Source organism: Aquarana catesbeiana, linkage group LG09 (genome assembly GCF_042186555.1).
Source record: "Aquarana catesbeiana isolate 2022-GZ linkage group LG09, ASM4218655v1, whole genome shotgun sequence".
NCBI classification, from domain to species: domain Eukaryota; kingdom Metazoa; phylum Chordata; class Amphibia; order Anura; family Ranidae; genus Aquarana; species Aquarana catesbeiana.
The window spans coordinates 209676629-209704355 of record NC_133332.1 but is presented as its reverse complement, the minus strand read 5'-3'; the positions used below and the strand labels follow the sequence as shown (position 1 = coordinate 209704355).

General features: G+C 43.0%; 1 protein-coding gene across 5 annotated transcripts in view; it reads right to left on the bottom strand.

Annotated features, from left to right (window-relative positions):
• SEC16A (SEC16 homolog A, endoplasmic reticulum export factor) overlaps window positions 1–27727 on the bottom strand; it is a 123575-nt gene that overhangs the window by 82381 nt on the left and 13467 nt on the right. For 3 of the 5 annotated variants that reach the window (XM_073599616.1, XM_073599619.1, XM_073599617.1), the window contains exons 2-5: window positions 24054–27684; window positions 17290–17441; window positions 14292–14356; window positions 14057–14189 (exon numbers count right to left, since the gene is read on the bottom strand). In XM_073599616.1, the coding sequence (XP_073455717.1) occupies window positions 14057–14189; window positions 14292–14356; window positions 17290–17441; window positions 24054–27620 (3917 nt within the window). In that variant the 5' untranslated portion in view covers window positions 27621–27684. The remainder of the gene's footprint in view (window positions 1–14056; window positions 14190–14291; window positions 14357–17289; window positions 17442–24053; window positions 27685–27727) is intronic. The other 2 variants (XM_073599620.1, XM_073599618.1) reach the window with 2 other exon arrangements.

Genomic DNA, 27727 nt, shown 5'->3' with positions numbered 1-27727 from the left:
AAGAACGGTGAGCAAAAATCCCAGAACCACACGGGGGGACCTAGTGAATGACCTGCAGAGAGCTGGGACCAACGTAACAAAGGCTACCATCAGTAACACACTACGCCACCAGGGACTCAGATCCTGCAGTGCCAGACGTGTCCCCCTGCTTAAGCCAGTACATGTCCGGGCCCGTCTGAGGTTTCCTAGAGAGCATTTGGATGATCCAGAAGAGGATTGGGAGAATGTCATTTGGTCAGTTGAAACCAAAGTAGAACTGTTTGGTAGAAAATACAACTCGTCGTGTTTGGAGGAGAGAGAATGCCGAGTTGCAATCAAAGAACACCATACCTACTGTGAAGCATGGGGGAGGCAACATCATGCTTTGGGGCTGTTTCTCTGCAAATGGAACAGGACAACTGATCCGTGTACATGAAAGAATGAACGGGGCCATGTATCGTGAGATTTTGAATGCAAACCTCCTCCCATCAGCAAGGGCATTGAAGATGAAACGTGGCTGGGTCTTTCAGCATGACAATGATCCCAAACACACTGCCCGGGCAATGAAGGAGTGGCTTCGTAAGAAGCATTTCAAGGTCCTGGAGTGGCCTAGCCAGTCTCCAGATCTCAACCCCATAGAAAACCCTTGGAGGGAGTTGAAAGTCCATGTTGCCCAGCGACAGCCCCAAAACATCACTGCTCTAGAGGAGATCTGCATGGAGGAATGGGCCAACATACCAGCAACAGTGTGTGACAACCTTGTGAAGACTTACAGAAAACGTTTGACCCCTGTCATTGCCAAAGGATATATTACAAAGTATTGAGATGAACTTTTGATATTGACAAAATACTTATATTCCACCATAATTTGCAAATAAATTCTTTCCAAATCAGATAATGTGATTGTCTGGATTTGTTTCCACATTTTGTCTCTCATAGTTGAGGTATACCTATGATGACAATTACAGGCCTCTCTCATCTTTTTAAGTGGGAGTACTTGCACAACTGGTGGCTGACTAAATACTTTTTTGCCCCACTGTATGCCAATGTGGTCAACTGCACCCAAAATAGGTGTCCCTTAAGAAGGGAGGTCCAGGGCTGGAGGGACAACCTGACTGCTATGAGCTCCAAGATGCTGATGGGGAGTTTGGTTTCATCATTTGACCATGTTCCCTGAACAGTTAAGGATTGGTAGACTCCTCCCCAGCCTAAGGGATTTGTATCTGTTGTAAGAACTTTACAGTTGAAGGGAAGGAAAGATTTTACCCATGGGAGCAAGGGTAAGTCCAGGGAAAGAGCCTGCTTTCTTCATGCTGACAGAATGTTTAGTTAGGTCTTGAGTGGAATTGGTCGAAAGGTACTGCCTCAAAAGGAGGCAAATCATTAGACCCAGAACTCTTGTGGCTAAGCTCACTGTGGAATTTCTTTTGATCTCAGTTGCAGAGCATGAGCTCTTCGAGAAATACATTTTGTTTTTTTATTTTTTATTTGGAAGAAAGACTTTTGCTTAGGATGCATCTAGGATTAGACCCAAGTATTGCAAGTCCAGGTAAGGCTGGAAAGCAGATTTGTTGAAACTGGTCAGCCAAAAGACCGGAGCAGCAGAGTTATCTTTTGGACATTTGCTGATAGTTGTAAGCTAGATGAATCCTTCAAGAGAAGAGAAGGCCATCTAGATAGTCTGTTACTTGAATGCCTTGAGTTCAGAGGAGGGCAAGCAACGGTGCCAAGACCTTTGTAAAAACCCTGGGAGCTGAGAATAGGCCAAAGAACAGTGCAACAAACTGGAAGTATTTGTCTGCCACAGCAAAATGTAGAAAATTGCTGATAAGGTTGGTAAATGGATATACGCAGATAAGCATCCTGGATGTCCACAGATGCCTTAAGCCCCGTACACACGGGTCGAATGCCAGCAGACATCGACCGGTTAAAGGAAAAAACAAAAAACACGGTCGACATGTTTTGTCAAAGCTTGCTATTCACACTGCTCTTATACAAGCTGAAGCCCATGTGAAACAGGCCATATTCTCCCCTTGTCTCAGAAAGGCAATTACCGATCTTGTGGATTACATGCGAAATTTTGGAATTTAAAAGGAAATTTGTTGAGAGATTAAGATTTTAAGTTCAGGATAGGAAGAATATCCCATTTGAGCTTTGAACAGACTCCCTTGAACCTGTCTTTTGACAGTACTGGTACAATGACTCTCTGGGACAAGGTGTGGTGCAGGGCATTCTGCAAATCTGACTGTCTTTAGACAGTTTTTGGTTGATTTGAAAGAAGAAAGTAGTGAAGCAGTAGAGTTTTGAACTCTATCCTTGACCCATTTTAGAACCACCAATTGGACACAGGTCTGGGACCTAGATGCAAACCGTATTAGACATCTCTCCACTCTTAGGAGAGTGCACCTTCATTGTGAAGAGGGCTTTGGGGAAGACTTGATGGCATTTTTAGGCTAAGCCTTGTGCCAAACATCACAAAGCATGTGGTGCTCTGTGTTTAAAGGAGCTAAGGGCTCCTGAGGGTGGTTTTGATACCTTTCTTCTGAGGAAGCAAAACGTTCCCCACCTGTGACCCCTCTAATTGGCCTAGTGCCTCATCAAATGGACATCTTCCCTAGAAGGGCATATATGTGAGGCGCCTTTTACTGGCAGCTTCCTCCATCCAAGTCTTTAGTCATAAGATTCTGCACAAATTAATGGAGATTAGAGCCATTGTGGATATTTGCCTTGTGAAGTGCTCAAGGCATCTGCCCAAAAAAGAGAGTCAACGGCAATGGTTGAAATTTCTCAGCAACAGCACAGTCCTGAAGTATAGGGTCATGTTGGTTATTCATTGTCCTACTCCAGTTAGCTGCAGTTGGACATACAAAAATAGTCATGAGAGCTGGTTGCAAGGCTGGCCATGCCAGGCTAAAGTGAGCTTTTAGGAGTCTCAAATTTTCTATTAGTGGAATATTTGAAAGGAACATCTTCAAAAGTTAGTGAGATGTTGGTTTACAAAAGAAATGGCAGGGTCAGCTACAGGAATAGCCCACTTTATTGCAAACTTTTTTCCACTGAATAGAGTTCAGCAAAGATTACTAGGGTGTGAAAACCCGCTTATGAGTGACCCAAATTATAAACTGCATATTCTATCTGTTCATGAAAACACAGAATGTTTTGCATGTTTTTGAAGGTTTCTGTGTCTAAATGCGCATGGCGAGCCAGAGGAAAACCAATTTGCATAAGCTAAAGCTTTTTGCTGACAGAGGCTCATCAACACTAGCAAACATGTTGCATGAAGCTTCCTTTGCAGCTTTCTCCAACACTGCCCCAAAATCCTCCTCATCCCATTCAGATTCTGCGTCCCCTAGGACTGGCATGTTAGGATCTGACTCTGGTTGAGAAACGAGAGCATGGGAAGGGGCTGGGCATTTATGAGCCCTGGACAAAGACATGTGTATTAAGGCCATAGTCTGTCCAAGGAATTGGAACATGGATGCAGAAAATTCAGCTTCTGTCATGTAGGCTGCTTGTTGCATGCCTGACATACAGCTAGAATCCGATAGAGAGACCAGTGTTAAAACCAGGTCCTGCTCATGGAGGACAAAGGACACATCATTACTCTGGGCCAAGTGTTGTGAGGGCCTTGTTTAGAACTGGCTTCCCATTTCCTGGTGTTCATCATAGCTACAAGTGAGGGTATTACGCTGTGGGGTACTCACAAAAGTAGAGTGCAGGAGATCGTGTAAGCGTATCCAGAACAAGTAAATGAAAACCAAGGTGTAGGACCACGCTGCAACGAATCCACCTGACACTAAACTCTGAGTGGTTGAAATTTAGCACTAAGTTTGAAAGATCTGCACTGTGAAATATATTCCAAACAAAGCCTCGATTTTACAGCAATGGTCAGATACAGGGTGACCCTGTCTTACCTGTTAACGCTGGATTGTATATAAAGTCCAGGCTTCGGCCGTCACAGTGGGTATACCCCCGAAGAGGTCTTTAGTAACTGAGTTCCACAGAGATAGACTACAGCCCTGAACCTGTACAGCACCCTGTGGCTAACAAAGCGTTGCACCAAATGCCAAGGTAAGCACTTTACAGGAGATCCAGTGCCGAAGCAAAACCTTACAGGCCATTCCCACAGCATGGGATCTGGGTACAGTAAGCAAGGTTTCACAGAGGTTGCACCAATCCAGATACACTCCTGTGTATACATTAGAAGACAATGAGGTTTGACTGAAGATTTCTAAGAAAATAATAAAGTAATAAAAGAAAAATTAATAAAATTAGCGAAGCTGATTTCCCTTGGAGAGAGAAGAGGTCGATCACCTTTAGACACTGGCAAAAAACTATTTACTAACAGAGTGAGGTTGGATTATAGGGGAGACTCCCCAGGAGGCGTGTCCTTCAAAGCTTGCCAGTGTCCAATCTATGAAGGTACATGCCTTTAACCCATGGTGTATGAATAGATATGCCTGTGTACTATATTGTATGATTAAGATATACAAATATACTCAAGCAAGCCACTGTTGTGGCCCTTCCTTTTTTAATCAGATTCTTTTTATTTTTATATGCAAACATTAAAATAGGGAGAAGGAGGAGAATGGACCCCCCCCCCCACCCTATTTCTTGGAGTATAAGAAAAAAAAAGAAAAGAAAAAAACTTTAATGCTTAGAAACACTGAGGGTGGCCACAAAATACAGCTTTCACAGAAAAGGGGAAAATCCAAAAAGCTATACATTTACCCATAAATACCTCTATTAAGATGGTCACCTGCAGCCCAATATCTGATATTACAATATACATAATACAGATTGGTCTATACCGATGCCAGGGACAGACTCAAGCCACTTTGACCAGATAGCATCAAACTTATTAATGGCGTTACTTAAAAAAAATATGTATGTTTTTCAAATATCATAATCCTATTAAAGTGTGAAATATAGTCAGATACGGTCGGCGGATGGGGAGAGGTCCATTTAAGGGCAATCTGTCTGCGGGCAACAAAGAGTGCTCACCTAATAGTGTTGCCTAGAGAAAAAGTATAAGCAGAGCTATCACAGTAGCCCAATAGGCACATAAGTGGTTAAGCCTAAATATTGATATCCAGTAGCCCATTTAAAGTACCAATCACCTCTGTCCAGTATCTCTGGAGTTTAGGACACTGCCAGAAAAGAAGTATCAACGTACCTGTGTTACCACATCTAGCAAAGGCTGGCTCAGATCTCAGGCCAATGGTATGCAAAAATTGAGGAGTTCTATAAGCCCTATGAAGGATAAAGGTCTGGGTCAGTCTGTGTGATGGAGAGAGGGATACTCGAGGCAGAGAACGGAGAGCATCTTCCCAGACCTCTTCCGGAATGGGACAAAGATCCTGTTCCCATCCGGCCCTAGAGCGAATGGGAAAGTTCAACAGAAATCTATCGAACAGCACCCTATATGTCACAGAGGTAAGACCTTTTGTTAATCTTGCTTGTACGATCTTGTCAAAAACAGGGGTAGGGGAAAAGAGTATTTCAGTGGACGAAAACTGAGCATGCAGAGCATGTCTCAATTGAAAGAACTGATAAAACCAATTCGATTGTAAAGGGAACTCTCACCTTAACTCTTCAAAGGACTCAAGTAAACTGTTCTCATACAGCTGAACTAACGTTGTTATTCCTGATTTTTCCCACTTCTGAAAGCCTCTAAGAACTGAAAGTTGGGGGAGTCTATCATTTTCCCATGTGGGAGTATATCTAGTGGGGTATGAAATACCCATCTTTTTTTACTTTATTTCATAATTTACACATTAACTTACAGGTGGGCATATCCATACATGAAACACGCCCCTCTTACCCAGTCTAGAACATATAGTGGTGACCGACCCTTAAATACATAGGAAAACAATCGTCGAGCAGGAAGGGGTAGCTGTTCAAGCTCCCATCCAGCAAAACGCTGTAGTTGTGATGCAAAGAAATATATCCTTGTGTTAGGAACTGCCAGTTCACCCGCATTTTTTGAGATTTTGAGTCTCCAATTTATTACCGGGGGGTTGGGGGGGGGTTAGTATGCCATATTAAATGCCTAAATATACTATTAATCTTAGTTAAAATCCGTAAAGGCAATCAGATTGGAGCATTATGTAAAAAATACAGAAGCTGAGGCATCCATATCATCTTAATTAGATTAATACGGCCTATTAACAAGAGAGGGAGTTTATTCCAGATTTTACTTTTGGTCTTGGATTCTAGCGAGTAGCGGAAGTATGTTGTCTACAATATATGACGGAGGGGAATCAGAAATAGCTATACCCAAATATTTTATAGAAGACACAACCCTGAGCTGAGAAAGTAAGGATGGTAGTGGGTCCTGGGGGAGATCTAAGGGCATCAAGGTGGACTTCTCCCAGTTTATACGTAACCCGCAAAACCTACCAAACTCCTTAAGATATTTCATTATTGCCGGTAAAGACGAGCGAATATTGGTCAAAAAAAGAAGATAGTCTGCATATAATGATACCTTTTCCTCCATATCTCCCCTAATCAGACCGGTAACATCAGATGAAGCCCGCATAAGACAAGCCAAGGGCTCCATAACTAGGGTAAAGAGCAGGGGGGATAATGGGCACCCCTGCCTAGTGCCCCAGCAAAGTCTGAAAGTAGAAGATTGGAGGCCATTAACCCCAATTGATGCCATAGGAGCTGCATACAACAACCGTACCCATTGGCAAAAATTTGAACCAAGCTCAAATTTTTCCAGAATGGCCCATAGATAAAGCCAATCAACACTATCGAAGGCCTTTCTGGCATCCAGTGCCAAAAAGGCACGATTTGGATGATCCGGGACCGGAACCTGCATATTTAATAATGCACATCCAATATTAACTGCTGTTGACATATTGGGCATAAATCCTACCTGATCTGAGTGAATATGTTTAATAACCTTGTTTAATCTAGCTATCAGGAGAGGGAACCTGGATATATAGGGCTTCCGCTGCAGAGGTTCCTTTGCAAGTTCGAGCTCTCCACGGGAAGCAGTTTTAATGACAATAATTTTTTGGATCAACAGTCTCAGAAGGTAGGCCATGACAGCATCCCATACAACCCATATGGGAGCGGAGCTCAAAATTAAGAGACCAAAAGTCCATAATGCAAGCAGCAATAACATCCTCTTTGGGAAATAGTTCAAGCTCCATGGCATTTTGGACACCCGATGCCCTGATGTTAAGGTGACTATCAGAGGGGAGTGATCTGAAATTCCCCGAGGTTCTATACTAACATCTACTATGCATGGTACAAGATCTGCCGAACACAGAACTAAATCAATTCTTGATCGTGAATTGTGCGTTTTAGAATAGCATGTATAAGCACATTCTTCAGGATGTAACCTCCTCCACATGTCGTAGAGCTCCAATTTCCAGCATAGTCTTCCAAGAGGGGAGAGATGCTCAGAGGTCATTGACCTTGGAGCTGGGCATCTGTCCCGCTTCAGATCAATTGCATTATTGAAATCTCCAAGTACCAATATTGGCACCTGGGAGGAGGCCCCCTACATAGTTACATAGTAGGCGAGGTTGAAAAAAGACACAAGTCCATCAAGTCCAACCTATGTGTGATTATGTGTCAGTATTACATTGTATATCTCTGTATGTTGCGTTCATTTAGGTGCTTATCTAATAGTTTCTTGAAATTATCGATGCTCCCCGCTGAGACCACCGTCTGTGGAAGGGAATTTCACATCCTTGCTGCTTACAGTAAAGAACCCTCTATGTAGTTTAAGGTTAAACCTCTTTTCCTCTAATTTTAATGAGTGGCCACGAGTCTTGTTAAACTCTCTTCTGCGAAAAAGTTTTATTTCTATTGTAGGGTCACCAGTATGGTATTTGTATATTGAAATCATATCCCCTCTCAAGCGTCTCTTCTCCAGAGAGAATAAGTTCAGTGCTCGCAACCTTTCCTCATAACTAAGATCCTCTAGACCCTTTATTAGCTTTGTGGCCCTTCTTTGTACTCACTCCATTTCCAGTACATCCTTCCTGAGGACTGGTGCCCAGAACTGGACAGCATACTCTAGGTGCGGCCGGACCAGAGTCTTGTAGAGTGGGAGAATTATCGTTTTATCTCTGGAGTTGATCGATATATATATATATATATATCAGAATATCAGAATTAACTCAACTCAAGTTCATCCAGCTTGCATTGTAAAAAAAAATTTATTTGCCGTTTACATCTTCCATAGTCCTACTACATGAGAACACTATGCCAGTGTAAACTAAAACAGAGACACCCCCACCCCCCAAATGGGCAGTAAAAACTAAATGGTATGCTTCTCGAAAATAACAACGTTTCAAAAATCTAGTCACATTGCACGTGGCGTGTGTCTCCTGCAGACAGACGAGGGCAGGGCAGAAAGAGGAAATATAATCAAAGACAGATTGTGTTTTTAAAGCATTATTCATTCCCCTGACATTCCAAGAGAAAATTTGAATTGGTTGACTTACCATTAGTACAAAAGTAAAATTTAACTACTAGCCAGCCTGCACTAAGTACAATAATAAATGGCACATAGGTATAAAACAAAAAACAACTGTTCCACACGGGGGAAATCCACCAAAAAATAAAAAAATTAAAAATAGTGGCTATCGCTGATTAAGCCTCCGACAACCTGGCTTATACTTAAATGTGCACAGTTGTCCCCACAACAAGCTTTGTGTGGATTTCCTACTAGAATAGGCCCATCGCCCCAAGGTCCAATTTTAAATTGACCGTCAAGCCAGTCCTGTGCATCCTGGGGTATTTTAAATACTTGTACGTTGCCTTCATGAACCACCAGTGAGCAGGATAGAGCACAGAATATTTTAACCCTTGGAGTAACAGACGTTTCTTAGCTTCTTGGAAGTTTGCCCTTCGTTTCTGAACCTCTGGTGAAAAGTCGGGGAAGAACATAATTTTAGATCAATTATATCTAATATCATTTAGAACTCGCGCTCTTCGCAAAATATTCTCCTTGTCTCTGTAATTTAAAAGACGTATTAGAAAGGGCCGTGGTAGATTTCCTGGTTTAAGAAGCCGGGTAGGGACCCGATGAGCCCGTTCTACTATAAGTAATGAAGAAAGATAGACCTTGCTAAGGATTTCAATAAGCCACTGTTCAGCAAATTTAATTGGGTCATTACCCTCGGCCTTCTCTGGTATACCCAGAACCCGAACGTTATAACGTAAACAGTTCTCCATGTCTTCGACTTCAGAAATAGTAGTATTAAGCCTGCGTGTAGCAGACTTCATCTTTGTTACCAACAGAGGAAAAGTATCCTCAATGCCACTAACCCAGCTTTCTAACGCTTTGGTACATTCCTGTACATTTTGAAGATCCCCACATATATGAACAACCTCTTCCCGTATGGCCTGTACCTGGCCTGTAAGCAGGGAAAGGCAGGAGGAACAGTGTTGTATCAAAGAACAAACATCCCTTAGTGTGGGTTAAAAGACCTCCAACTGTATTCTCCCTATCAATTATTTTTTGAGTAGAGACATTCTGAATAGAAACAAACAGTTTGAACAGTAGATGTATTTGCATTCATACTCACCGTGAGTGAAGAATGAGGATGAATACAATGGGGGCCAAAGTCAGCTGGGCATCCGTTTTTTTTTTTAAGAATTTTTTTATTCGGATTTACCACAGTACATCATTGTTCAGAAGAAATAGCATAACAGGCTAACATGTATCCAAACCAAAATAGAGTAAAAGTACAGACTTAGGGGGTAGGGGTAACTCCATCAAATATCGCTGTACGTTAGTGCTGAATATGACTTATATGACTTATATACACCTTATAAAAAGGGCTCATAACTAGTGGATACTAGTGGTGCACTGAAATTTCGGCAGCCGAAAACGGTGTTTTTTCATTCAGCCGACAAAAAAAAAAAAAACAAAAAAAAAAACAAAAAAAAAAACAGCCGATACCGAAAAGGGGGCGTGGTCTGCCCAGGGTGCCGCCCATTGCTCCACTCCCTCCTCCTCCACTCGCTGCGATCTTCGTGTTTCACAGAGCTGAATTGCCTGGGCCGCAGTAACAATGTCCCGCCTCCTGTGATAGACGGCACACTAATTCAATGGTGGGACATTGAATCAGCGTGACGTGATTACAGGAGGCGGGACATTGTTACTGCAGCCCGGGCAATTCAAATCCAGTTCCATGACACATGGAGATCGCCGCTAATGCGGGCACAGGCAGGCTGCACATGATGGGCACTGGTAAAGCTGCTGGGCATACATGATGGGCACTGGTAAAGCCGCTGGGCATACATGATGGGCACTGGTAAAGCCGCTGGGCATACATGATGGGCACTATTAAAGCTGTTGGGCACACATGATGGGCACTATTAAAGCTGCTGGGCACACATGATGAGCACTATTAAAGCTGCTGGGCACACATGATGAGCACTATTAAAGCTGTTGGGCACACATGATGAGCACTATTAAAGCTGCTGGGCACACATGATGAGCACTGGTAAAGCTGCTGGGCACACGATGGGCACACATGATGAGCACTGGTAAAGCTGCTGGGCATACATGATGGGCACTGGCAAGCTGCACATGGACACTGATGGGCTGCATATGACAGGCACTGGTGGGCTGCTGGGCACTGGCAGGCTGTATATGATGGGCACTAGCAGGCTGCTGAGCACAGGCAAGCTGCATATGACCATCTCCGGTATCATGTCTGCAGTCTCTGACCATCTCCTGTATCATGTCTGCAGTCTCTGACCATCTCCTGTATCATGTCTGCAGTCTCTGACCATCTCCTGTATCATGTCTGCAGTCTCTGACCATCTCCTGTATCATGTCTGCAGTCTCTGACCATCTCCTGTATCATGTCTGCAGTCTCTGACCATCTCCTGTATCAAGTCTGCAGTCTCTGACCATCTCCTGTATCAAGTCTGCAGTCTCTGACCATCTCCTGTATCAAGTCTGCAGTCTCTGACCATCTCCTGTATCAAGTCTGCAGTCTCTGACCATCTCCTGTATCAAGTCTGCAGTCTCTGACCATCTCCTGTATCAAGTCTGCAGTCTCTGACCATCTCCTGTATCAAGTCTGCAGTCTCTGACCATCTCCTGTATCAAGTCTGCAGTCTCTGACCATCTCCTGTATCAAGTCTGCAGTCTCTGACCATCTCCTGTATCAAGTCTGCAGTCTCTGACCATCTCCTGTATCAAGTCTGCAGTCTCTGACCATCTCCTGTATCAAGTCTGCAGTCTCTGACCATCTCCTGTATCAAGTCTGCAGTCTCTGACCATCTCCTGTATCAAGTCTGCAGTCTCTGACCATCTCCTGTATCAAGTCTGCAGTCTCTGACCATCTCCTGTATCAAGTCTGCAGTCTCTGACCATCTCCTGTATCAAGTCTGCAGTCTCTGACCATCTCCTGTATCAAGTCTGCAGTCTCTGACCATCTCCTGTATCAAGTCTGCAGTCTCTGACCATCTCCTGTATCAAGTCTGCAGTCTCTGACCATCTCCTGTATCAAGTCTGCAGTCTCTGACCATCTCCTGTATCAAGTCTGCAGTCTCTGACCATCTCCTGTATCAAGTCTGCAGTCTCTGACCATCTCCTGTATCAAGTCTGCAGTCTCTGACCATCTCCTGTATCAAGTCTGCAGTCTCTGACCATCTCCTGTATCAAGTCTGCAGTCTCTGACCATCTCCTGTATCAAGTCTGCAGTCTCTGACCATCTCCTGTATCAAGTCTGCAGTCTCTGACCATCTCCTGTATCAAGTCTGCAGTCTCTGACCATCTCCTGTATCAAGTCTGCAGTCTCTGACCATCTCCTGTATCAAGTCTGCAGTCTCTGACCATCTCCTGTATCATGTCTGCAGTCTCTGACCATCTCCTGTATCATAGCTGCTAGAGGTGCATCGAATGGAAATTTTGCTAATACTATTAGCAATGTGTTTAAGTAAGAGATTGCAGACATGATACAAGAGATGGTCAGAGACTGCAGACTGCATTTTTCTTAAAAGGTGCCAATAATGGTCAACAATAAATTCATATTAATTTAAATTGGTGATATTAATTAAAATGTTGTATACTAGAATACAATTTTATATAAAAACATATTTTTTAAAAACTGTCATTTCTGGTATCGGTTTTCGGCTTAGTGTAATTTTTTATTTTCGGTATCGGTTTCGGCACCAAAAAAACCCATTCGGTGCACCCCTAGTGGATACAGTGCTAAAGTTTCAGGAAAAGAGTATAGATTGATGACAAGCCCATTAGAAGGTAGGTGTAGACAGCTCACCGCAAGGGTGAGGGGGTTCATTGCCCAGGTTGGGTGTGGAGTCTGGTAGCTTTAGTTTGGGCATCCGTTTTGATCAGCTGCAGGCAGGGTTCTTCATTGCGGGAGACCACCCCATATTTCTCTAATTGTCCATTATGGTCTTGCACCAGGTTAGTGCCCTCTTGGCGGGCGACATTCCCTCTTGCTCTATCAGATCTTGTAATAACTCAGGTTTGAGAGGGGGGGGGCACTATACTACTGCTTCCCAATCCTCCTGGATCCAGCATGGTTTTGGTAATGTTTGTAGCGCTTGTCCCCTCCTTACCTTTAAACATTTCCCTTCATTTCTTAATAATGAAGAAAATCTAAATATGTATCCAAAAACTAATTCCACCTTAAGCTTAAAACTCTCCTATTCTCCATAAAAGTAACAGCACACCATGCAGTGCAAAGGGTCTCAGACTTTTTTAAACTTTTTAAGTCTTTGCATGCTTTCCACAGATCACAGTTGGGACTCACTTGGATGTCATCACAATGGCTAAAAATTAATTTAGAGGTGTTTACATACAGTACGCTACTAAACTGGAAATCAGGCCTGCCTCAAAAATAGAAAAAAAAAAATGGTAATATAGTGCAGTGGTCCCCAACCTATTTTGCAAAAAGGACTGGCTTCTTGGAAGAAAATGCTTCCAAGGAACGGTGGGTGTTAGTGCTTCAATCATCCTGACACCATGATTGATATGGTGTTAGAAAGAAATAAAATGCATTATTTCTATTACTACATTGTAATATATAATGAAATAGTTCAATGCTCACTGTAGCCTGCCACTAGAAGCACCGTGTCTCTAGTCTGCCACAGCCACCAGATGCAGAGTCACTTTGTGAGGGTGAAGTGCAGTAAAACTCACTAAAGCCTCCTACAGCCTCTCCCCAGCACTACGGCCTCCTAGAAATCCGGCATTCAAGTACATGAACAAGTAAACCGGCACATGCGCAGTATGGGACAGGGATCTGATTATGTGAAAACATTGTAAAAAACATTTTTTTTTTTTTTTTTAAACGGCCCGATTCTCCCGTGCAAATGCACACGTCAGTCCCATACACACGTAAAACGGCGATCGCACCACACGTGAGGCATTGCTGTGAATGGCAGAGAGAGGGAAATAATTCTTGCACCAGACCTCTTGTGTGAATCAAAACTTGTAAACTGTAAAGGCTTTTAAAGTCTCACCTATGGAGATTTTTAATTACCGTAATTTGTCGCCATTCCACTCCATTTTAAAGTGTGTAGTTTTTGGTATTTAGTTACTAGGCATTACATCATCTTTTATATTTTACTAAACAATTGAGTATTATATTGCGTTTTTGTGCATTAAAATTCATTAAAGCGTGTTTTTTTTTGTTTTTAAACAAAATTGCATTTGAAAAGCTTCTGTGCAAATATCATGCGACATAAAAATAAAAAAAATAATAAAAACACCTACAATTTTATTATCAGTGTCTCTAGTTAAATATATAATGTTTGAGGGGTTCCAAATAGTTTTCTAGTCAAAAAATTATGTTTTTTACATACAGGAGAGGAGTGTCAGAATTGCCCCGGACTGGAATTACTTAAAGAGATAATGCAAAGCATTCCAACAGTTGTTATTACCAATAATCTAATAAAACCTTTAGAGGGTAAGCTTTTGTGGGAAGAGGTATCACATCTTGTGCTGTTTGTAAAGCTACATTGTTCCTTGCTTGATGATTTCTTTTCTCATCTGCTCTGATTGTTTATTGCTATAATTTAACAGTAAAGACTACAATATTATAAAGCCCAGTCTGGAACTGACCTGCTGGTGTAACCATGTGGAACCTTTCTATAAGGGTCCTCCCGAGCAGCATACACAAAATTCCAATAACTACTCCGAGGGTCTCTGTAGCCAGGATCATAGGTTTCAGGATAGCGATCCCATCTAGAGTGGTCTATGGGCAGAAAAAGATAATACTATCAAATCTAACAAGCTATACAAAATAGAAGTATTATACAAAGCAAGCCATAAAGGAAGAAGCCATCAAGGAACTCACCTCCATAATCATACTGAGTTTGATAATAGTCCGCATAGTAATTGGCTGGTGCATTGTACCCTTGCCTAAAACAAATGAAAAAAAAAGAAAAACAGACCTTTTAGAGAAACTTCTCAAAAGCAAACTCCACCCCAATTCTGGGTTTTAGCTTTTGGTATCTGCCACTGTGCTAAAAAAATAAAAATAAACTCCAGTGGCTTAAAAGCAAAACTTTTTTTTAGTTTTGGATAGAGTAGAGATAGATAAGAAACCATTTCAGGCCTGTGTCCTCGTTAGGGAGATTCGCCTTCTCTGGGTTGTCACTGGAATACTAGTGGGACACTAGTTCTGGTGATCCTTGTAAGAATTAGGGATTCCCTTACTTGGCAGCTAAAGGACAGGAAGCAAAAGGGTAATCTCTATGGGACAGATGGCCCAAAAAAAAAAAAAAAAAACCCACACACACCACAGGGGTTATAACCCACCCTTGCTACCCAAAACATGCTACATTATGGAAAATGTATCATTCAACTTTGAAATAGCCATGACTGACTTATTTTGTTCCGGGTGTGAGACGGGAAGTGTCTGTCTCACAGCCAGAAAGCAGCACTGTGTACTATATGTAGCTGAAACTACATATATTTCATACAGGGCATAGACTGCTTTCACACTTTGCCGCAGATTTGCTGCGATTCTGCCCACAATTTTAAAGCGCCCTTATGTGAATAACAAATCGTGGGACTCGCATTTGAGATGCCATTCATTTGAATGACACCTAAAATTGTGGCACGGGTTTGCCTCAATAAATTATGCTACAATCGCAGCAACCCGTATCATGGGAAGCATGTCACCCAAAAGTAGCTCCTGAACTTTCGGGCGACATGTGTTGCTGCATTTTATCGCACGGCAGTCCCGCACTGCAGTTTTAGGTGTCATTCAAATGAATGGCATCTAAAATGCGAGTCCCCCGATTTGTCATTCACACAACAGCGATTTCAAATCACAGGCAGAATCGCAGCAAATCTGCCCCCAATGCAAAACGCTGAACTGTGAATGCAGCCTTAGAGCCAGTGCAGCACTTAGTGAAGGAAATCCTTTGTTTGGTCCAAACAAACTATTTAAAATGACAGGAAACGTGGATATCAGCTTTAATAAAATAATTATTATAGAGAATGTAACAAATGATAATACACAAACCCCCAAGATGGATCAAAGTTTTGAATCAATGCTTTCTGTCAGAACACTGGCACTTATAGTGTAGCATTCATAGTGACCTATAAGTAGGTCTCAGCATTACAAGTTGGGAGCCGTGCTGTTCTCAGACTTTCAGGAAATCAGTGTTTGCATATGAGAGTCTGAAGGCTCTCTAGGGTTGATGTGCCGGAAGATGCACCCATTTCTCAGAGAAAGTGTTGTTTAACCACACGATCTTCTGAAGGTTTTACCCCATTCATCACCAGGTCATTTTTTGCTATTCAGCACTGCACTACTTTAACGGGCCATTGTGTGTTCATGCAACACTGTACGAAACTTAAATTTGTATCATTTTTTCACACAAAAAGAGCTTTCTTTTGGTGGTATTTAATCACCACTGGGTGTTTTATTTTTTGTTATATAAACAAAACTAAAGACTTTTGAAAAAAATAAATAAAATTTCTCTACTTTGTTAGAAAACATCCAATAAATTCAAATTAATGTCTTCAAAAATGTAGGCCAAAATGTATTCTGCTACACGTCTATGGTAAAGAAAATCCCAATAAAGTGTATGTTAATTGGTTTGTGTGAAAGTAACGTCTACAAATCTATGAGATTTATATATATATATATATATATATATATATATATATATATATATATATATATATATATATATATATATATATACACATACATACACACATATACATATACATATACACACACACACACACACACACACACACATATATATATATATTTATTTGAAAATTGATCAGGTCCTGATGTACTAAATGGCCTACCTCATTTCTTGATGGTCTTAAATTGCCAGGACAATGGAACTTTTTGGAAAGCAGACAGTCATAGTGAGTTTTAATTGTAGTTGTAATTTTTTTGTCACAATTGTTTTTGGAAAATAAAGAAATTTAATAAAATTTGTTAAAAAAAAAAAAAAAAAAAAAAAAAGAAGGATGCAGTAAAGCGACATCATATGACTGGTGTGGCTGTGATTAGGAATTTTACAATTTTTTTTACATACTTTCATCAGAGTAGTTTTGTGTCACCATAGTGACGCTGTACTGTTCTGAGGGCGTTGGTGATCAAGTTTTTTTTTTTTTTTTTTACACACACTTTGATTGCCGTTAAAGTGTTGAATACTGTAACAGCAACGTTTTGAAAGGTCATGAGTGAGTTACATTCATAACAGCTGTGCTTTACTACCATGTGCTGTGATTGGCTCACATGGTACAGGATTGCTGTGATTGGCCCAAGTACCATGTGAAAGCTGTGGGCCAACCACAGCATCACTATAGGATACACAGCTGTTATGAATGAAATTCATGCATAACATAGCGATTAAATGATCCCCCGGCCCCTCAAAGCAGCCGGGTACCAGGAGCTGGAATCCACTGTGCCTGGTGGGCACTGAGGTCATAGGAGCGGTGTGCTGCACGCCTCTAACCCAGAAGAGGCAGGATGATATACTTGTACATGATCCTGCCTGCACGTGCCGCGAGCGGTTAATAATGTCTTGCTTGAGTGTGGGTGCAACTTATGAAAGCTTGTTTCTGTTAGATTCTCATCCATGCAGCATTACTTAGTGAGTCCTTAAGATAGAGGAAAAATGTGCAGATTCAGTGTTAGGACAGTTACCGTTCATATGCTACTTCTAGGTCAGTAATGGCAGCTTTCATAATTCTATTCTGGCTGGTTTCTTTTAAATTTATTTTTGCCAGCAGGATAACAGAGCTGCTCGGGATCAAGGGAAGATCAGAAACATGCTATATGGGAAAGAAAAACTGCACTTCAAATAAAGACAAACCTTGAAGATGGTCGGTCTGAGCAGTGACTAGACCTTGAGCTAGGACGCTCTGGTTCTTGGTAAGGATACTTTCCAGGGTTCACAAATCCATTATTACTATATTGTCTGTAGGCTGGGTCATAAGTTCCATAGGAGTCCTGCAAAAGAATATCCTGTGACCAGCAAATATTATATAGGGTTTCATTAACTCATAAGCTGGCCACATACAGGAAGATTTTGATCTGTCAGACCAGCAATTTAATAGGGCAATGGCCTACACAGAAAAAGTTATCAAATTAGGTGGACACTATATAGATGCTAGTATATTCTACTTACGTGGCAGATCAAAATCCAATTGTGTTTGGTCAGCATTAGCTGTAAAATATTAAGGGCTCATATACAATATGTGCACTGGGCTGTGTTGCCCAATGCAGGCCCAATGCAAAAAGAAGCAGATATCCTATGCTTCCAATAGGCTCAGTTCACAACAGCATGCATTGGTGTGAGCTGGGCGAAAATGAAAAATGCAGCGTTTAAAGTGATTGTAAAGTCTCAAGGTTTTTCACCTTAAATGCATACTATGCATTAAGGCAAAAAACCTTCTTTGCTGCAGCTCCCCCCAGAGCCCCCCTTTTTCTTACCTGACCCCCTTTCGATCCAGCGATGTGCACAAGCCCAGGCACTGTCTTTGCTGTCAGCAGGAGCCATTGACTGCTGTCAATCAAAACCAGTGACACAGGAGCGGGACAGAGTTCTGCCATCTGTGTCCATGGAAGCAGCAGCGGGACACAAGCTTTCCGTGGGGGCACTCCATGGTATGGAGGAGCTGCGAGCACCAGAGGGGGACCACAGAACAAGTGGATCGGGGCTGCTGTGTGCTATTCTAGACAACCCAATGCTTTTAAGAAAAGAAAAATAAAGGGTCTCAAGGGACAGCAATAAGGCTAGATTCATACTAATGCGGGTGGTTTCCGCTACAGGTCCACGCCTGTTCTCGCAGCCATAACCACCCACACAGTGGAAAACACAGGAGATGCATGTGGCTGCCATAAATCCTAATGGCGTGCCACATGCACTGGAATTCGCTCCCACAGTGGGAACCTCACTGCACTTGCCGTTCCTGTGAGGGCTGCAATTTCTAAAAAACTGCAGGGACCCTTTTCCTGTTTCAAAAGGCACGGCAGCCAATTCAAATAAATGGGCTGCTTTGCCCGTTCAGAACAAGTATCACAGAGCAACGATAGTGTGAACCTAGCCTTAGTGGACATCAACAGAATTCATGTGAATACAGCCTAAACAGAAACTTACATTATTAGCTTATACTCCTATACACTGCCTAACCGGTTGAATTAGGAGGCAGCCACAATGACAGGGAATGTCTTCCTCCACCTGGTGCTGATGTCACTGAAGGAGCATGCAGTCAATGAACGCGTTTCAAGGTGTACCAGTCTTTTCATCACTATGAATGATGCTGATAAAGAGGCAGATACAGTGAGGGGAAAAGGTATTTGATTCTCTGCTGATTTTGAACGTTTGCCCACTGACAAAGAAATGATCAGTCTATAGTTTTATTGGTAGGTTTATTTTAACAGTGAGAGACAGAACAACAAAAATAACCAGAAAAACGCATTTCAAAAAAGTTATAAAATGATTTGCATTTTAAATTAATGAGTGAAATAAGTATTTGACCCCTTCACAAACCATGGCTTAGGCCTGGTTCATACCTATGTAGGTTGCAGTTTGCATATTCCAGATGCTTTTTGCGTTTTTCAATACACGTTTTTGACCCAATGAAGTCTATGGAACCAAAAACCAGAAAAAAGTCCCTGGCTCTTTCCATAAAATGCACAGATGTGAACTACATCCATAGGAAATCATGTTAAATGGACTGTAGTGCGTTTCTGCAAAACTTAACCACTTAAAGACCAGGCCTCTTTTTTGAGACTCTGTGTTTACAGAGTCTGAAGTCTAATAGAAGTTGAAAACAAGTTTTTTGCTAGAAAATTACTTAGAACCCCCAAACATTCTACATTTTTTTTCTAACACCCTAGAGAATAAAATGGTGGTCATTGCAATACTTTGTCATACCGTATTTGCGCAGCGTTCTTACAAGCGCACTTTTTTTTGGAAAAAATTCACTTTTTTTAATAAAAAAAAATAAAAAACAAAAATTAGACAACAGTAAAGTTAGCCCATTTTTTTTTTTTTTTTTAATACTGTGAAAGATAATGTTACGCCGAGTAAATTGATACCCAACATGTCACGCTTAAAAATTGCGCCCGCTCGTGGAATAGCGTCAAATTTTTACCCTTAAAAATCTCCATAGGCGATGTTTAAAAAAATTCTACAGGTTGCACATTTTGAGTTACAGAGGAGGTCTAGGGCTAGAATTATTGCTCTCGCTCTAATAATTGCGTCGATACCTCAAATGTGTGGTTTGACCGTCTTCATATGCGGGCGCTACTCACGTATGCGTTCGCTTCTGCGCATGAGCTCGTCGGGACGGGGCACTTTAAAAAAAAAAAAAATATATATGTCTCTTATTGTACTTGATTTTATTTATTTTTTCACTGTTTTTTAAAAAAAAATATTCCTATTACAAGGAATGTAAAATAGCATGACAGGTCCTCTTAAATATGAGATCGGGGTCAAAAAGTCCTCAGATCTCACATTTGGACTTAAATGCAATTAAAAAAAAAAATAAATAAATAATAATAATTTTGTCATTTTAAAAAAAATGACAACAGAAAAATGTCCCTTTAAGACGTATGGGCGGAAGCGACGTTTTAAGTCGCTTCCGTCCTGCTATAGTAAGGAGATGGGTGGGGGCCATCTTCCCCTCACTCGTCTCCATACCCAGCCACGGACAGGTCCCGATCGCCTCTGCCACTGCCGACGGCTCTGGCAAGTGGCGGAGGGCGCTGGTGGCCCCTCTCCCGCCGCCGATAACCGTGATCTCACGGCGAATCCGCCACAGAGAACACCATTATCGTAAACAGAACCGCCGGCTCAAAAGATGGATACCTCGGTTGTGGCAGCAGCTGCTGCCGTTACCAAGATAGCCATCCTTAAACTGCCGACTTACATGTACAGGAGCCGGTCGGCAAGTGGATATAACGCATTAAAAAATGCATAGGTTTGAATCAGGCCTTAGTACCTGGTGGCAAAACCCTTGTTGGCACTCAGAAGTCGGACGTTTCTTGTAGTTGGCCATCAGGTTTGCACACATCTCAGGAGACATTTTGTCCCACTCCTCTTTGCAGATCTTTTCCAAGTCATTAAGGTTTCAAGGCTGACGTTTGGCAACTCGAACCTTCAGCTTCCTCCACATATTTTCTATTGGATTAAGGTCTGGAGACTGGCTAGGCCACTCCAGAACCTTAAGGTGCTTCTTCTTGAGCCACTCCTTTGTTGCCTTGGCGATGTGTGTTGGGTCATTGTCATGCTGGAATACCCATCCACGACCCATTTTCAATGGCCTGGCTGAAGGAAGGAGGTTCTTACCCAAGATTTGACAGTACATGGCCCCGTCTATCGTCCCTTTGATGCTGTGAAGCTGTACTGTCCCCTTAGCAGAAAAACAACCCCAAAGCATAAGGTTTCCACCTCCATGTTTGACAATGGGGATGGTGTTCTTGGGGTCATAGGCAGCATTCCTCTTCTTCTAAACATGGTGAGTTGAGTTGATGCCAAAGAGCTAAATTTTGGTCTCATCTCATAAACGGGCCTGTACATATGCTTTCTTGAGCAGAGGGACCTTGCAGGGGCTGCAGGATTTCAGTCCTTCACGGCGTAGCATGTTACCAATTGTTTTCTTGGCAACTATTGACGCAGCGGCCTTGAGATCATTGACAAGATTCTCCCATGTAGTTCTAGGCAGATTCCTCACCATTCTATTGAGCATTGAAACTCCACAAGGTGAGATCTTGCATGGAGCCCCAGACCAAGGGAGATTGACATATTTTATATTTTGTGTTTTTTCCATTTGTGAACAATCGCACCAACTGTTGTCACCTTCACCGCCAAGCAGCTTGGCGGTGGTCTTGTAACCCATTCCAGCCTTGTGTAGGTCAACAATCTTGTCCCTGACATCCTTGGACAGCTCTTTGGTCTTGGCCATGGTGGGGAGACTGGAATCTGATTGGTTGCTTCTGTGGACAGGTGTCTTTTATACAGGTAACAAGCTGAGATTAGGAGCATTTCCTTTAAGAGAGTGCTCCTAATCTCAGCTCGTTACCTGAATGCAAGACACCTGGAAGCCAGAAATCTTGCTGATTGATAGGGGATCAAATACTTATTTCACTCATTAAAATGCAAATCAATTTATAACTTTTTTTTAAATGCGTTTTCTGGATCTCGGTTATTCTGTCTCTCACTGTTAAAATAAACCTACCATTAAAATTATAGACTGATCATTTGTCCATGGGCAAACACAATATAATGTTTTCCCTCACTGTACACCTAGAAATGCATTCACTTACTGTTCATGCTCCTTGAATGACAACAGCACCAGGTAGTGGATGAGTCCTGGCTTCTAAACAATGACATCTGCCACCCCCTACACCCTCTATTTTGTTGTCATCTGTTGGGTTCCTTCACAGTCACACGCTCTCTCGTCATGCAATTAGCCCATACCTTAAGGCTTTGACAAGCCAACATCCGCAACTGTGGTTGTAAAGCTGCTCCCACCAGCGAAAATTAGTCCTTGAACAAAGCCTGCAGACGTCTGCCAAAGGCATTCTTAAATACCATGACCTCATTCACTGGGCACGTAAAGGTTTTGTTGAGATAAGAGACTCCCAAAGCCACACTCTTAGTGAGCTCACACTCCATGGGGCCCTGCTCAGCAAAACATTTTGGCTCAGTCCGACGATGTACAGGGGAGGCTTGAGGATGCTATGGCAGATATCATGACCCAAAACCTGTTACCTCTGCAGTAGATGACTCCAGAAGTTACAGAGGTAACTTCATATCAATCCCGACAACTTGTGAGAAAACTCACGAAGGCCTTTTGGGTCCAAGATAAACCCTAAGCCTGGGGTTCTTCAGGAGTAGACCAACAAAGGTGGTCGAAGCCAGAAATTATTCCAGAAAGCTGCTGCTGTACCTCAGCAATAGCAGATGTCCATTCCTCCCTTGTTACAAAGGAATTGGAGGAAGGTGCCCCAAAGCAGTTGAAATACCAGATAGGTGGAAGGGGTCAGAGCTGCGTGGAACAAACTAACCCCCAGGGGATGCATTTCATGGGATGCTGCATCCAGGCTCTTCCCTACCCGAAGAAGGTAAATGGGACCCCACCCCCTACATATCTCCTCCTCTCTACCATCAAGAGACATGGCCTGCTGATGCATACATAGGGATCATGGCTAGCAACAGCAGTCAAAGTCAGCCGAGAGGGCACTAAGCACCAGTGCACTGGTTACCCCCAGAAGATTTTCCACAAATTTGCCAGTGCATTAACGTAAACAGAAGGTCCGCCTTTCCTGTCTTGTCCAAGGAAAAGGGTCACCAGCAGAGGCTACACCAGGAGACTAACCAGTCTATGCTTCAGGACCCACTAGAGGGTCCAATCTTCTCCTGTCACAAGGGCCTTCAGGGACTCAGCTCCTCAGCTGGGGTTTACTTCCCTGGACATCACCCTACTGGTCTGCAAGGCAAAATATTGCCTTGCAGACCTACTGATCTGTCAAATTAGGATTCAGAGTTAGGAAAGACACAGTGCTTTGGTAGCCAATGAGAAATTAATCAGCTATTACCTAAATACCATCACTCTTGGTGTATTGGTTAACGTTCTACAGAGTGCAAATTTGACTATCAGAGTCATTAATGAATCCTGATTTTTATAAAGGCGAAGTCTATTACATAAGAGACTGGACCCTTTCACACGGGCTGTCCGACCAGGTCCGCCTGTCAGTTTTTTTAGACAGACCAAAATCGGACCATCCATCCTATATGGAACGGCAAATGTCAGCAGACACGCTGCCGACACCCGCTGCTATCCGATCCTGTCCGCCAAATGCAGACAGATGGTGGTCCTATTTTCCATCCGACTGGCGGATCGGATGGGATGAAAATGGACAGGCGGTCCCTTTGCGTCCGATCTCTCCATAGAGGAGAGTGGGACTCTGACGGGTCTATCTCTGCACAGTGAGCGGAGATGATCTGCCTGGTCACTGGGGATCAGTGGAGCGATCCCCACTAAGCAAGGGGAGTCCGTCAAACAGACCCACGCCGTGTGAAAGGGGCCATTGTGTTAACTGAAAAGGTTGGCGTTTTTCTAAAATGATATAGTTATGTTAGATATAGACAGTGTTGTTCTTTAAAGTAGAACTATAGGCACATCTCCCCCCCCCCCCCCCCCCCCAATTTAGGATAGAGTAAAGGAGGGTCATGACTCCTATCAGTTTTTTTTGTCCATCTGTGCCCCATTGGGGAAATTTCCCTTCACTTCCTGTCCCATAGCCAAAACAGGAAGTGAGAGGAAATCCCTGCAAATTAAAAGGAATTCCTTGGGACCCCCCACCCCCACGGTCACTAGAACTAATGTCCCGATTGGAAGGTTTCACTTTTATTACTTTTCTGGGGAAAACCCAAAATGTGGGATTTTCTTTCAATAATGGTAAACAAGATAAATAGAGAGAGGGTGAATCTCCCAACGAGGACACAGACAGCAATTAACTGACAGGTGTTCTAATTCCTCTCCACTCTATCCAAAAGTATACACAAAAGTTTTGCCTTTAGGTACTTTAAGCTTCTGTAACGGGCATGCCAAGTGGAGCTTTTACCTGGTAGTAGAGATGAGAGGCTCGAGGATCCATGGGTGGATATGGCTGTGGGTAAGCTGATGGGTATGCACCGTACCCTCTGTAGTAGTAGTAAGGATCAACTTGCTGTGGAGTTTGAGAAGGTGGTCTTGCCTGTTCTGGATACCCAACAGACTGGCTGGGGTTTGCTGGTGCGGCTGAGGTTGATACAGGATGAGGGGGGTAAGGTTTCTGCTCAGAAGACTCATATTTAGGTCCTGGTTCTGAAGTGCCAGTGTACCGTAGATCCGCAAGATTCTGGCCAGTTGGCACCGGAGGTGCTGGTTGTGGCGGATAAGTCACAGGTTTAGACCCAGAAACTACCTGCCCTGGAGGAGCTCCTGGTGGAGCCTGAGAAACAGGAGTCATGTACTCATGAAAAGGCCCCGGTCTAGGCTGCAAAGTCTCAAAGGAAGGCTGCTGTTGAACCACTTTCGTAACCTGCTGATAAAAACCTTGTTTGTTAATATCTGGCCCAGGCTGGAAATTAGGGACATTGCTTGACTGATTTGGATAGTTAGGAACACCAATAGAAGGTTGATTCTGGATTAGAGAGTGAGCATTAGCATTTTGATTGGTAGATGCACGAGGCACAGTAAAATCAACAGCACCTATATTTTCCATTTGGCTGCCAACCAAACTCCCAGAGACAGCAACTGTACCAGTAGCATTTCCCACTGGTGCATAAGACCCTGATACAGGAACTGAAGATTTTATTGACTCGACTGCTACACTTTCTGCCTTACCATTTTTCAGCCCCTCCGTGACCAAATTGAGTGGAAATTGATTGGATGATGACGGCTTAACATTTTGAGGCAGACTGGAAAACATTTCAGAAAATCGATCACTGCCAGGGGGAAAATTATTTTTGAGAGAATTAGGCATTTTAAGCGGAGGTCCAGGTTGACCCAGAGCAAGAGAAGCATTCTGAGCAGGAATATAATTACCAGTATGAGCTGGTCTGTCAGCAGCTGATGGATCTTTTACAGAATTAAGGTTTTTGTTTTGATTGGGCAAAGACAAAGAAAAATTAATAGGCTGTGCCAAATTATAGTTTTTGCTTGGCTGAGCAATTAAAACAGGCTGATTTTGCAAGGAATCTGTGGGTGGGGAAGACAACAGACTGGCATATCCAGAACTTGCCTGTGATGGAGGATGTTCATCATCTCCTATTTTTGGAGGATTCTCAAGATTTTCTGAGGAGGTGTGCTCCTCTGGCATTGTCACAAACTGTGCTGGGTCAAGCCTGCTGTTTTGTGTAGCCATAGCCCCTTCCTCTGGAGGCTGTATTACTTCATTTTGGGGTTTTGGAGGAACATAAACAGCAGGAGCTGGTGGAGCCAGTAGGACATTGCCTCCAAAATTGGGCAGTTCCCCTTGGGCCCAAAGAGTAGTTGCAGGGCTTTCACACTTTTTATTTGACCCATGAGCTCTTGACGACGGACGTTTATCCAGCAATAGGCTATCGAAAGGTGGAACTCCAAAAACATTCCCACTGGTTACATTCAATACTTCAGCATTAGCACTGCCAGTAAAAATAGTTTCCAAATTATCAGGAGGTTGCTCTAGATTTCCTGGGGAAACTGCTGATGTGGCATTGTTGGAAGGATTTGGTATGTGCTTGTTGGCATCTCGAACTTCACCAACTATCTTTGACTGGTCTATATCAATTGGCTTTACACCTATGTATGAACGAACAGGTTCAAAAGAACTGTTTACACTGGCCTGAAATATTCCAGTAGGTTTTGGTGGACTTGGGGTTGGAGGCTGAGACAAATTACCATGGAAAGTTTTCTGTCCCACAGCTTGTACATTAGAGTCTTTACCCAATGGGGAAGAATCAATTTGCTTAAAGAAACTGTTGGTACTTTCATTCTCAAGTTTACCACTTTCCTTCTGAATAAAGGTGCCTATCAGTTCCTGAGGTCTTGTCGAGATGGGAAGACTTCGGTGACTTAAGTTACTGTAGTTTGAAGATACGCTATCAGATCGAACAGAACGTGACATCCCACCAGGGGCCTCCAAGTTTGGACCTCCTTCAATGTGACTGGGGATATTCTTAGGGAGAGCTGGGGCAGGTAAGGATCCATACCTTAACCCTTCTGAATTTAAACCAGTAGGAAAAATGTTATTTTGGGGTTCATTTGGTAAGACTTCCAGATTTTGAACACACTCTATATTTTCCACATTATCGTAGAGCTGTTCAGACCCACCTTTGGCTTCTGTGTGTTGGTTATCGACGTTGTCTACTTTCCAAAGTACATGTGGATCCTGAAAACTACTGGAATTTTCTGATACCAACGATGGAGTATATGTAACAGGAGGATGAAATGGTGAAGATGTAATTGTCTGGGTGTTTGAAACAGCTGGCTGAGTTTGTGAAAGAGACAATATTGCTGAGTGCCCAATAGGTTGATAGGAAATGTTACTTGCTTGGTTACTAGCATTTAGCTGTTCAGTTGAGAGGATTTCAACATTTTCTGCTTCGTCCCCTTTAAAAAATGTTGATACAGTTCCTGAATTAACTTCGCTGCCTATAATTTTTGTAGATTCACTCTGGGGCTTATTTTCAGGTACTGGTAATGGAGCACCAGGTGGTAAAGTGGTAGAACTAGGTAATGGTGGGTTTTGCTGTGGTTCTTGGTAGGCCTGACCAAACCGGCTGTTCTGTTCAATATTTTGGTTTTGCATGTAATCCACTGGGATAGTGTTGTTGAACTGAGAAGCGCTTTGCTGTTGGACGTGATTGGAGCCACCAGTGAGTGGAAAAGATGCCGGAGCAGTTCTATGTGGGGCTGAGAAGTAGGTCTGATCACTGGATTGGGGCGGCAGGTGGGAAACTTCTAAATAAGGAGGGGAATAATAAGGGGTATTGTACGCAGCATGCTGAGCAGTTGGAGGGAAATTCTGACTGGAGGTAGGTGGTGCAACCTGAGTAGATCCCCAAGGTGCTGTGATTTGTTGAGAAGATGAGGGAGGATATGATTGTAATGGTGCTGAAACGTGGCTTCCATTACCCCCTTCTGTAACAACACTTTGCCTACTTTGAGATCTGCCCTGACTTGGCACTGATGCATTTTCCAGTCCTCCTGTGATGTTATGAAGAGATGTCGGGGCTGAATGGGCAAACCCCAGTTGCATGGTAGGTGCGGGAGCCATGCTGTTTGAGAAATGCCCACTAGGTAACAACGGAGGAGATGCACTGCTGTGCATGGCTGCCCCTGCACCAGGTTGGGAAGTAGAACTTGGTATGCATGCTTGAGCTCCAGCCAGGGATTGGTCAGCAGCAGCTGAGGGAGGGCCAGGCTGTGGGTACAGTGAGGGTGATGGACTGGACATTGTCAGCATATTTGACTTTGGTGCATTTCCTGGTGCCATACTTTGAGGTGTCATTCTGCCAAATGCAAAGGGGTCAGTGACTGGCTGCACCAGAGGGGCTGCCATTGCTGATGGAGTAGGAGTTCTTTTACGCCAGTATGCATTAGTGGTCATTCCCATGCGAGGAGGTCCGCCCATGCCCGAAGGACCAGCAGGAGGAGGTGGCTGCATGTTTTTTTTCTATTTGCTGTAGTGCCCCAATTTTTTTTTTGTATAAAAAAACCGCAGGTTAATCCTAAAAGAATGAAAAGAAAAAAAAAAAAAAAACATAAGCATGC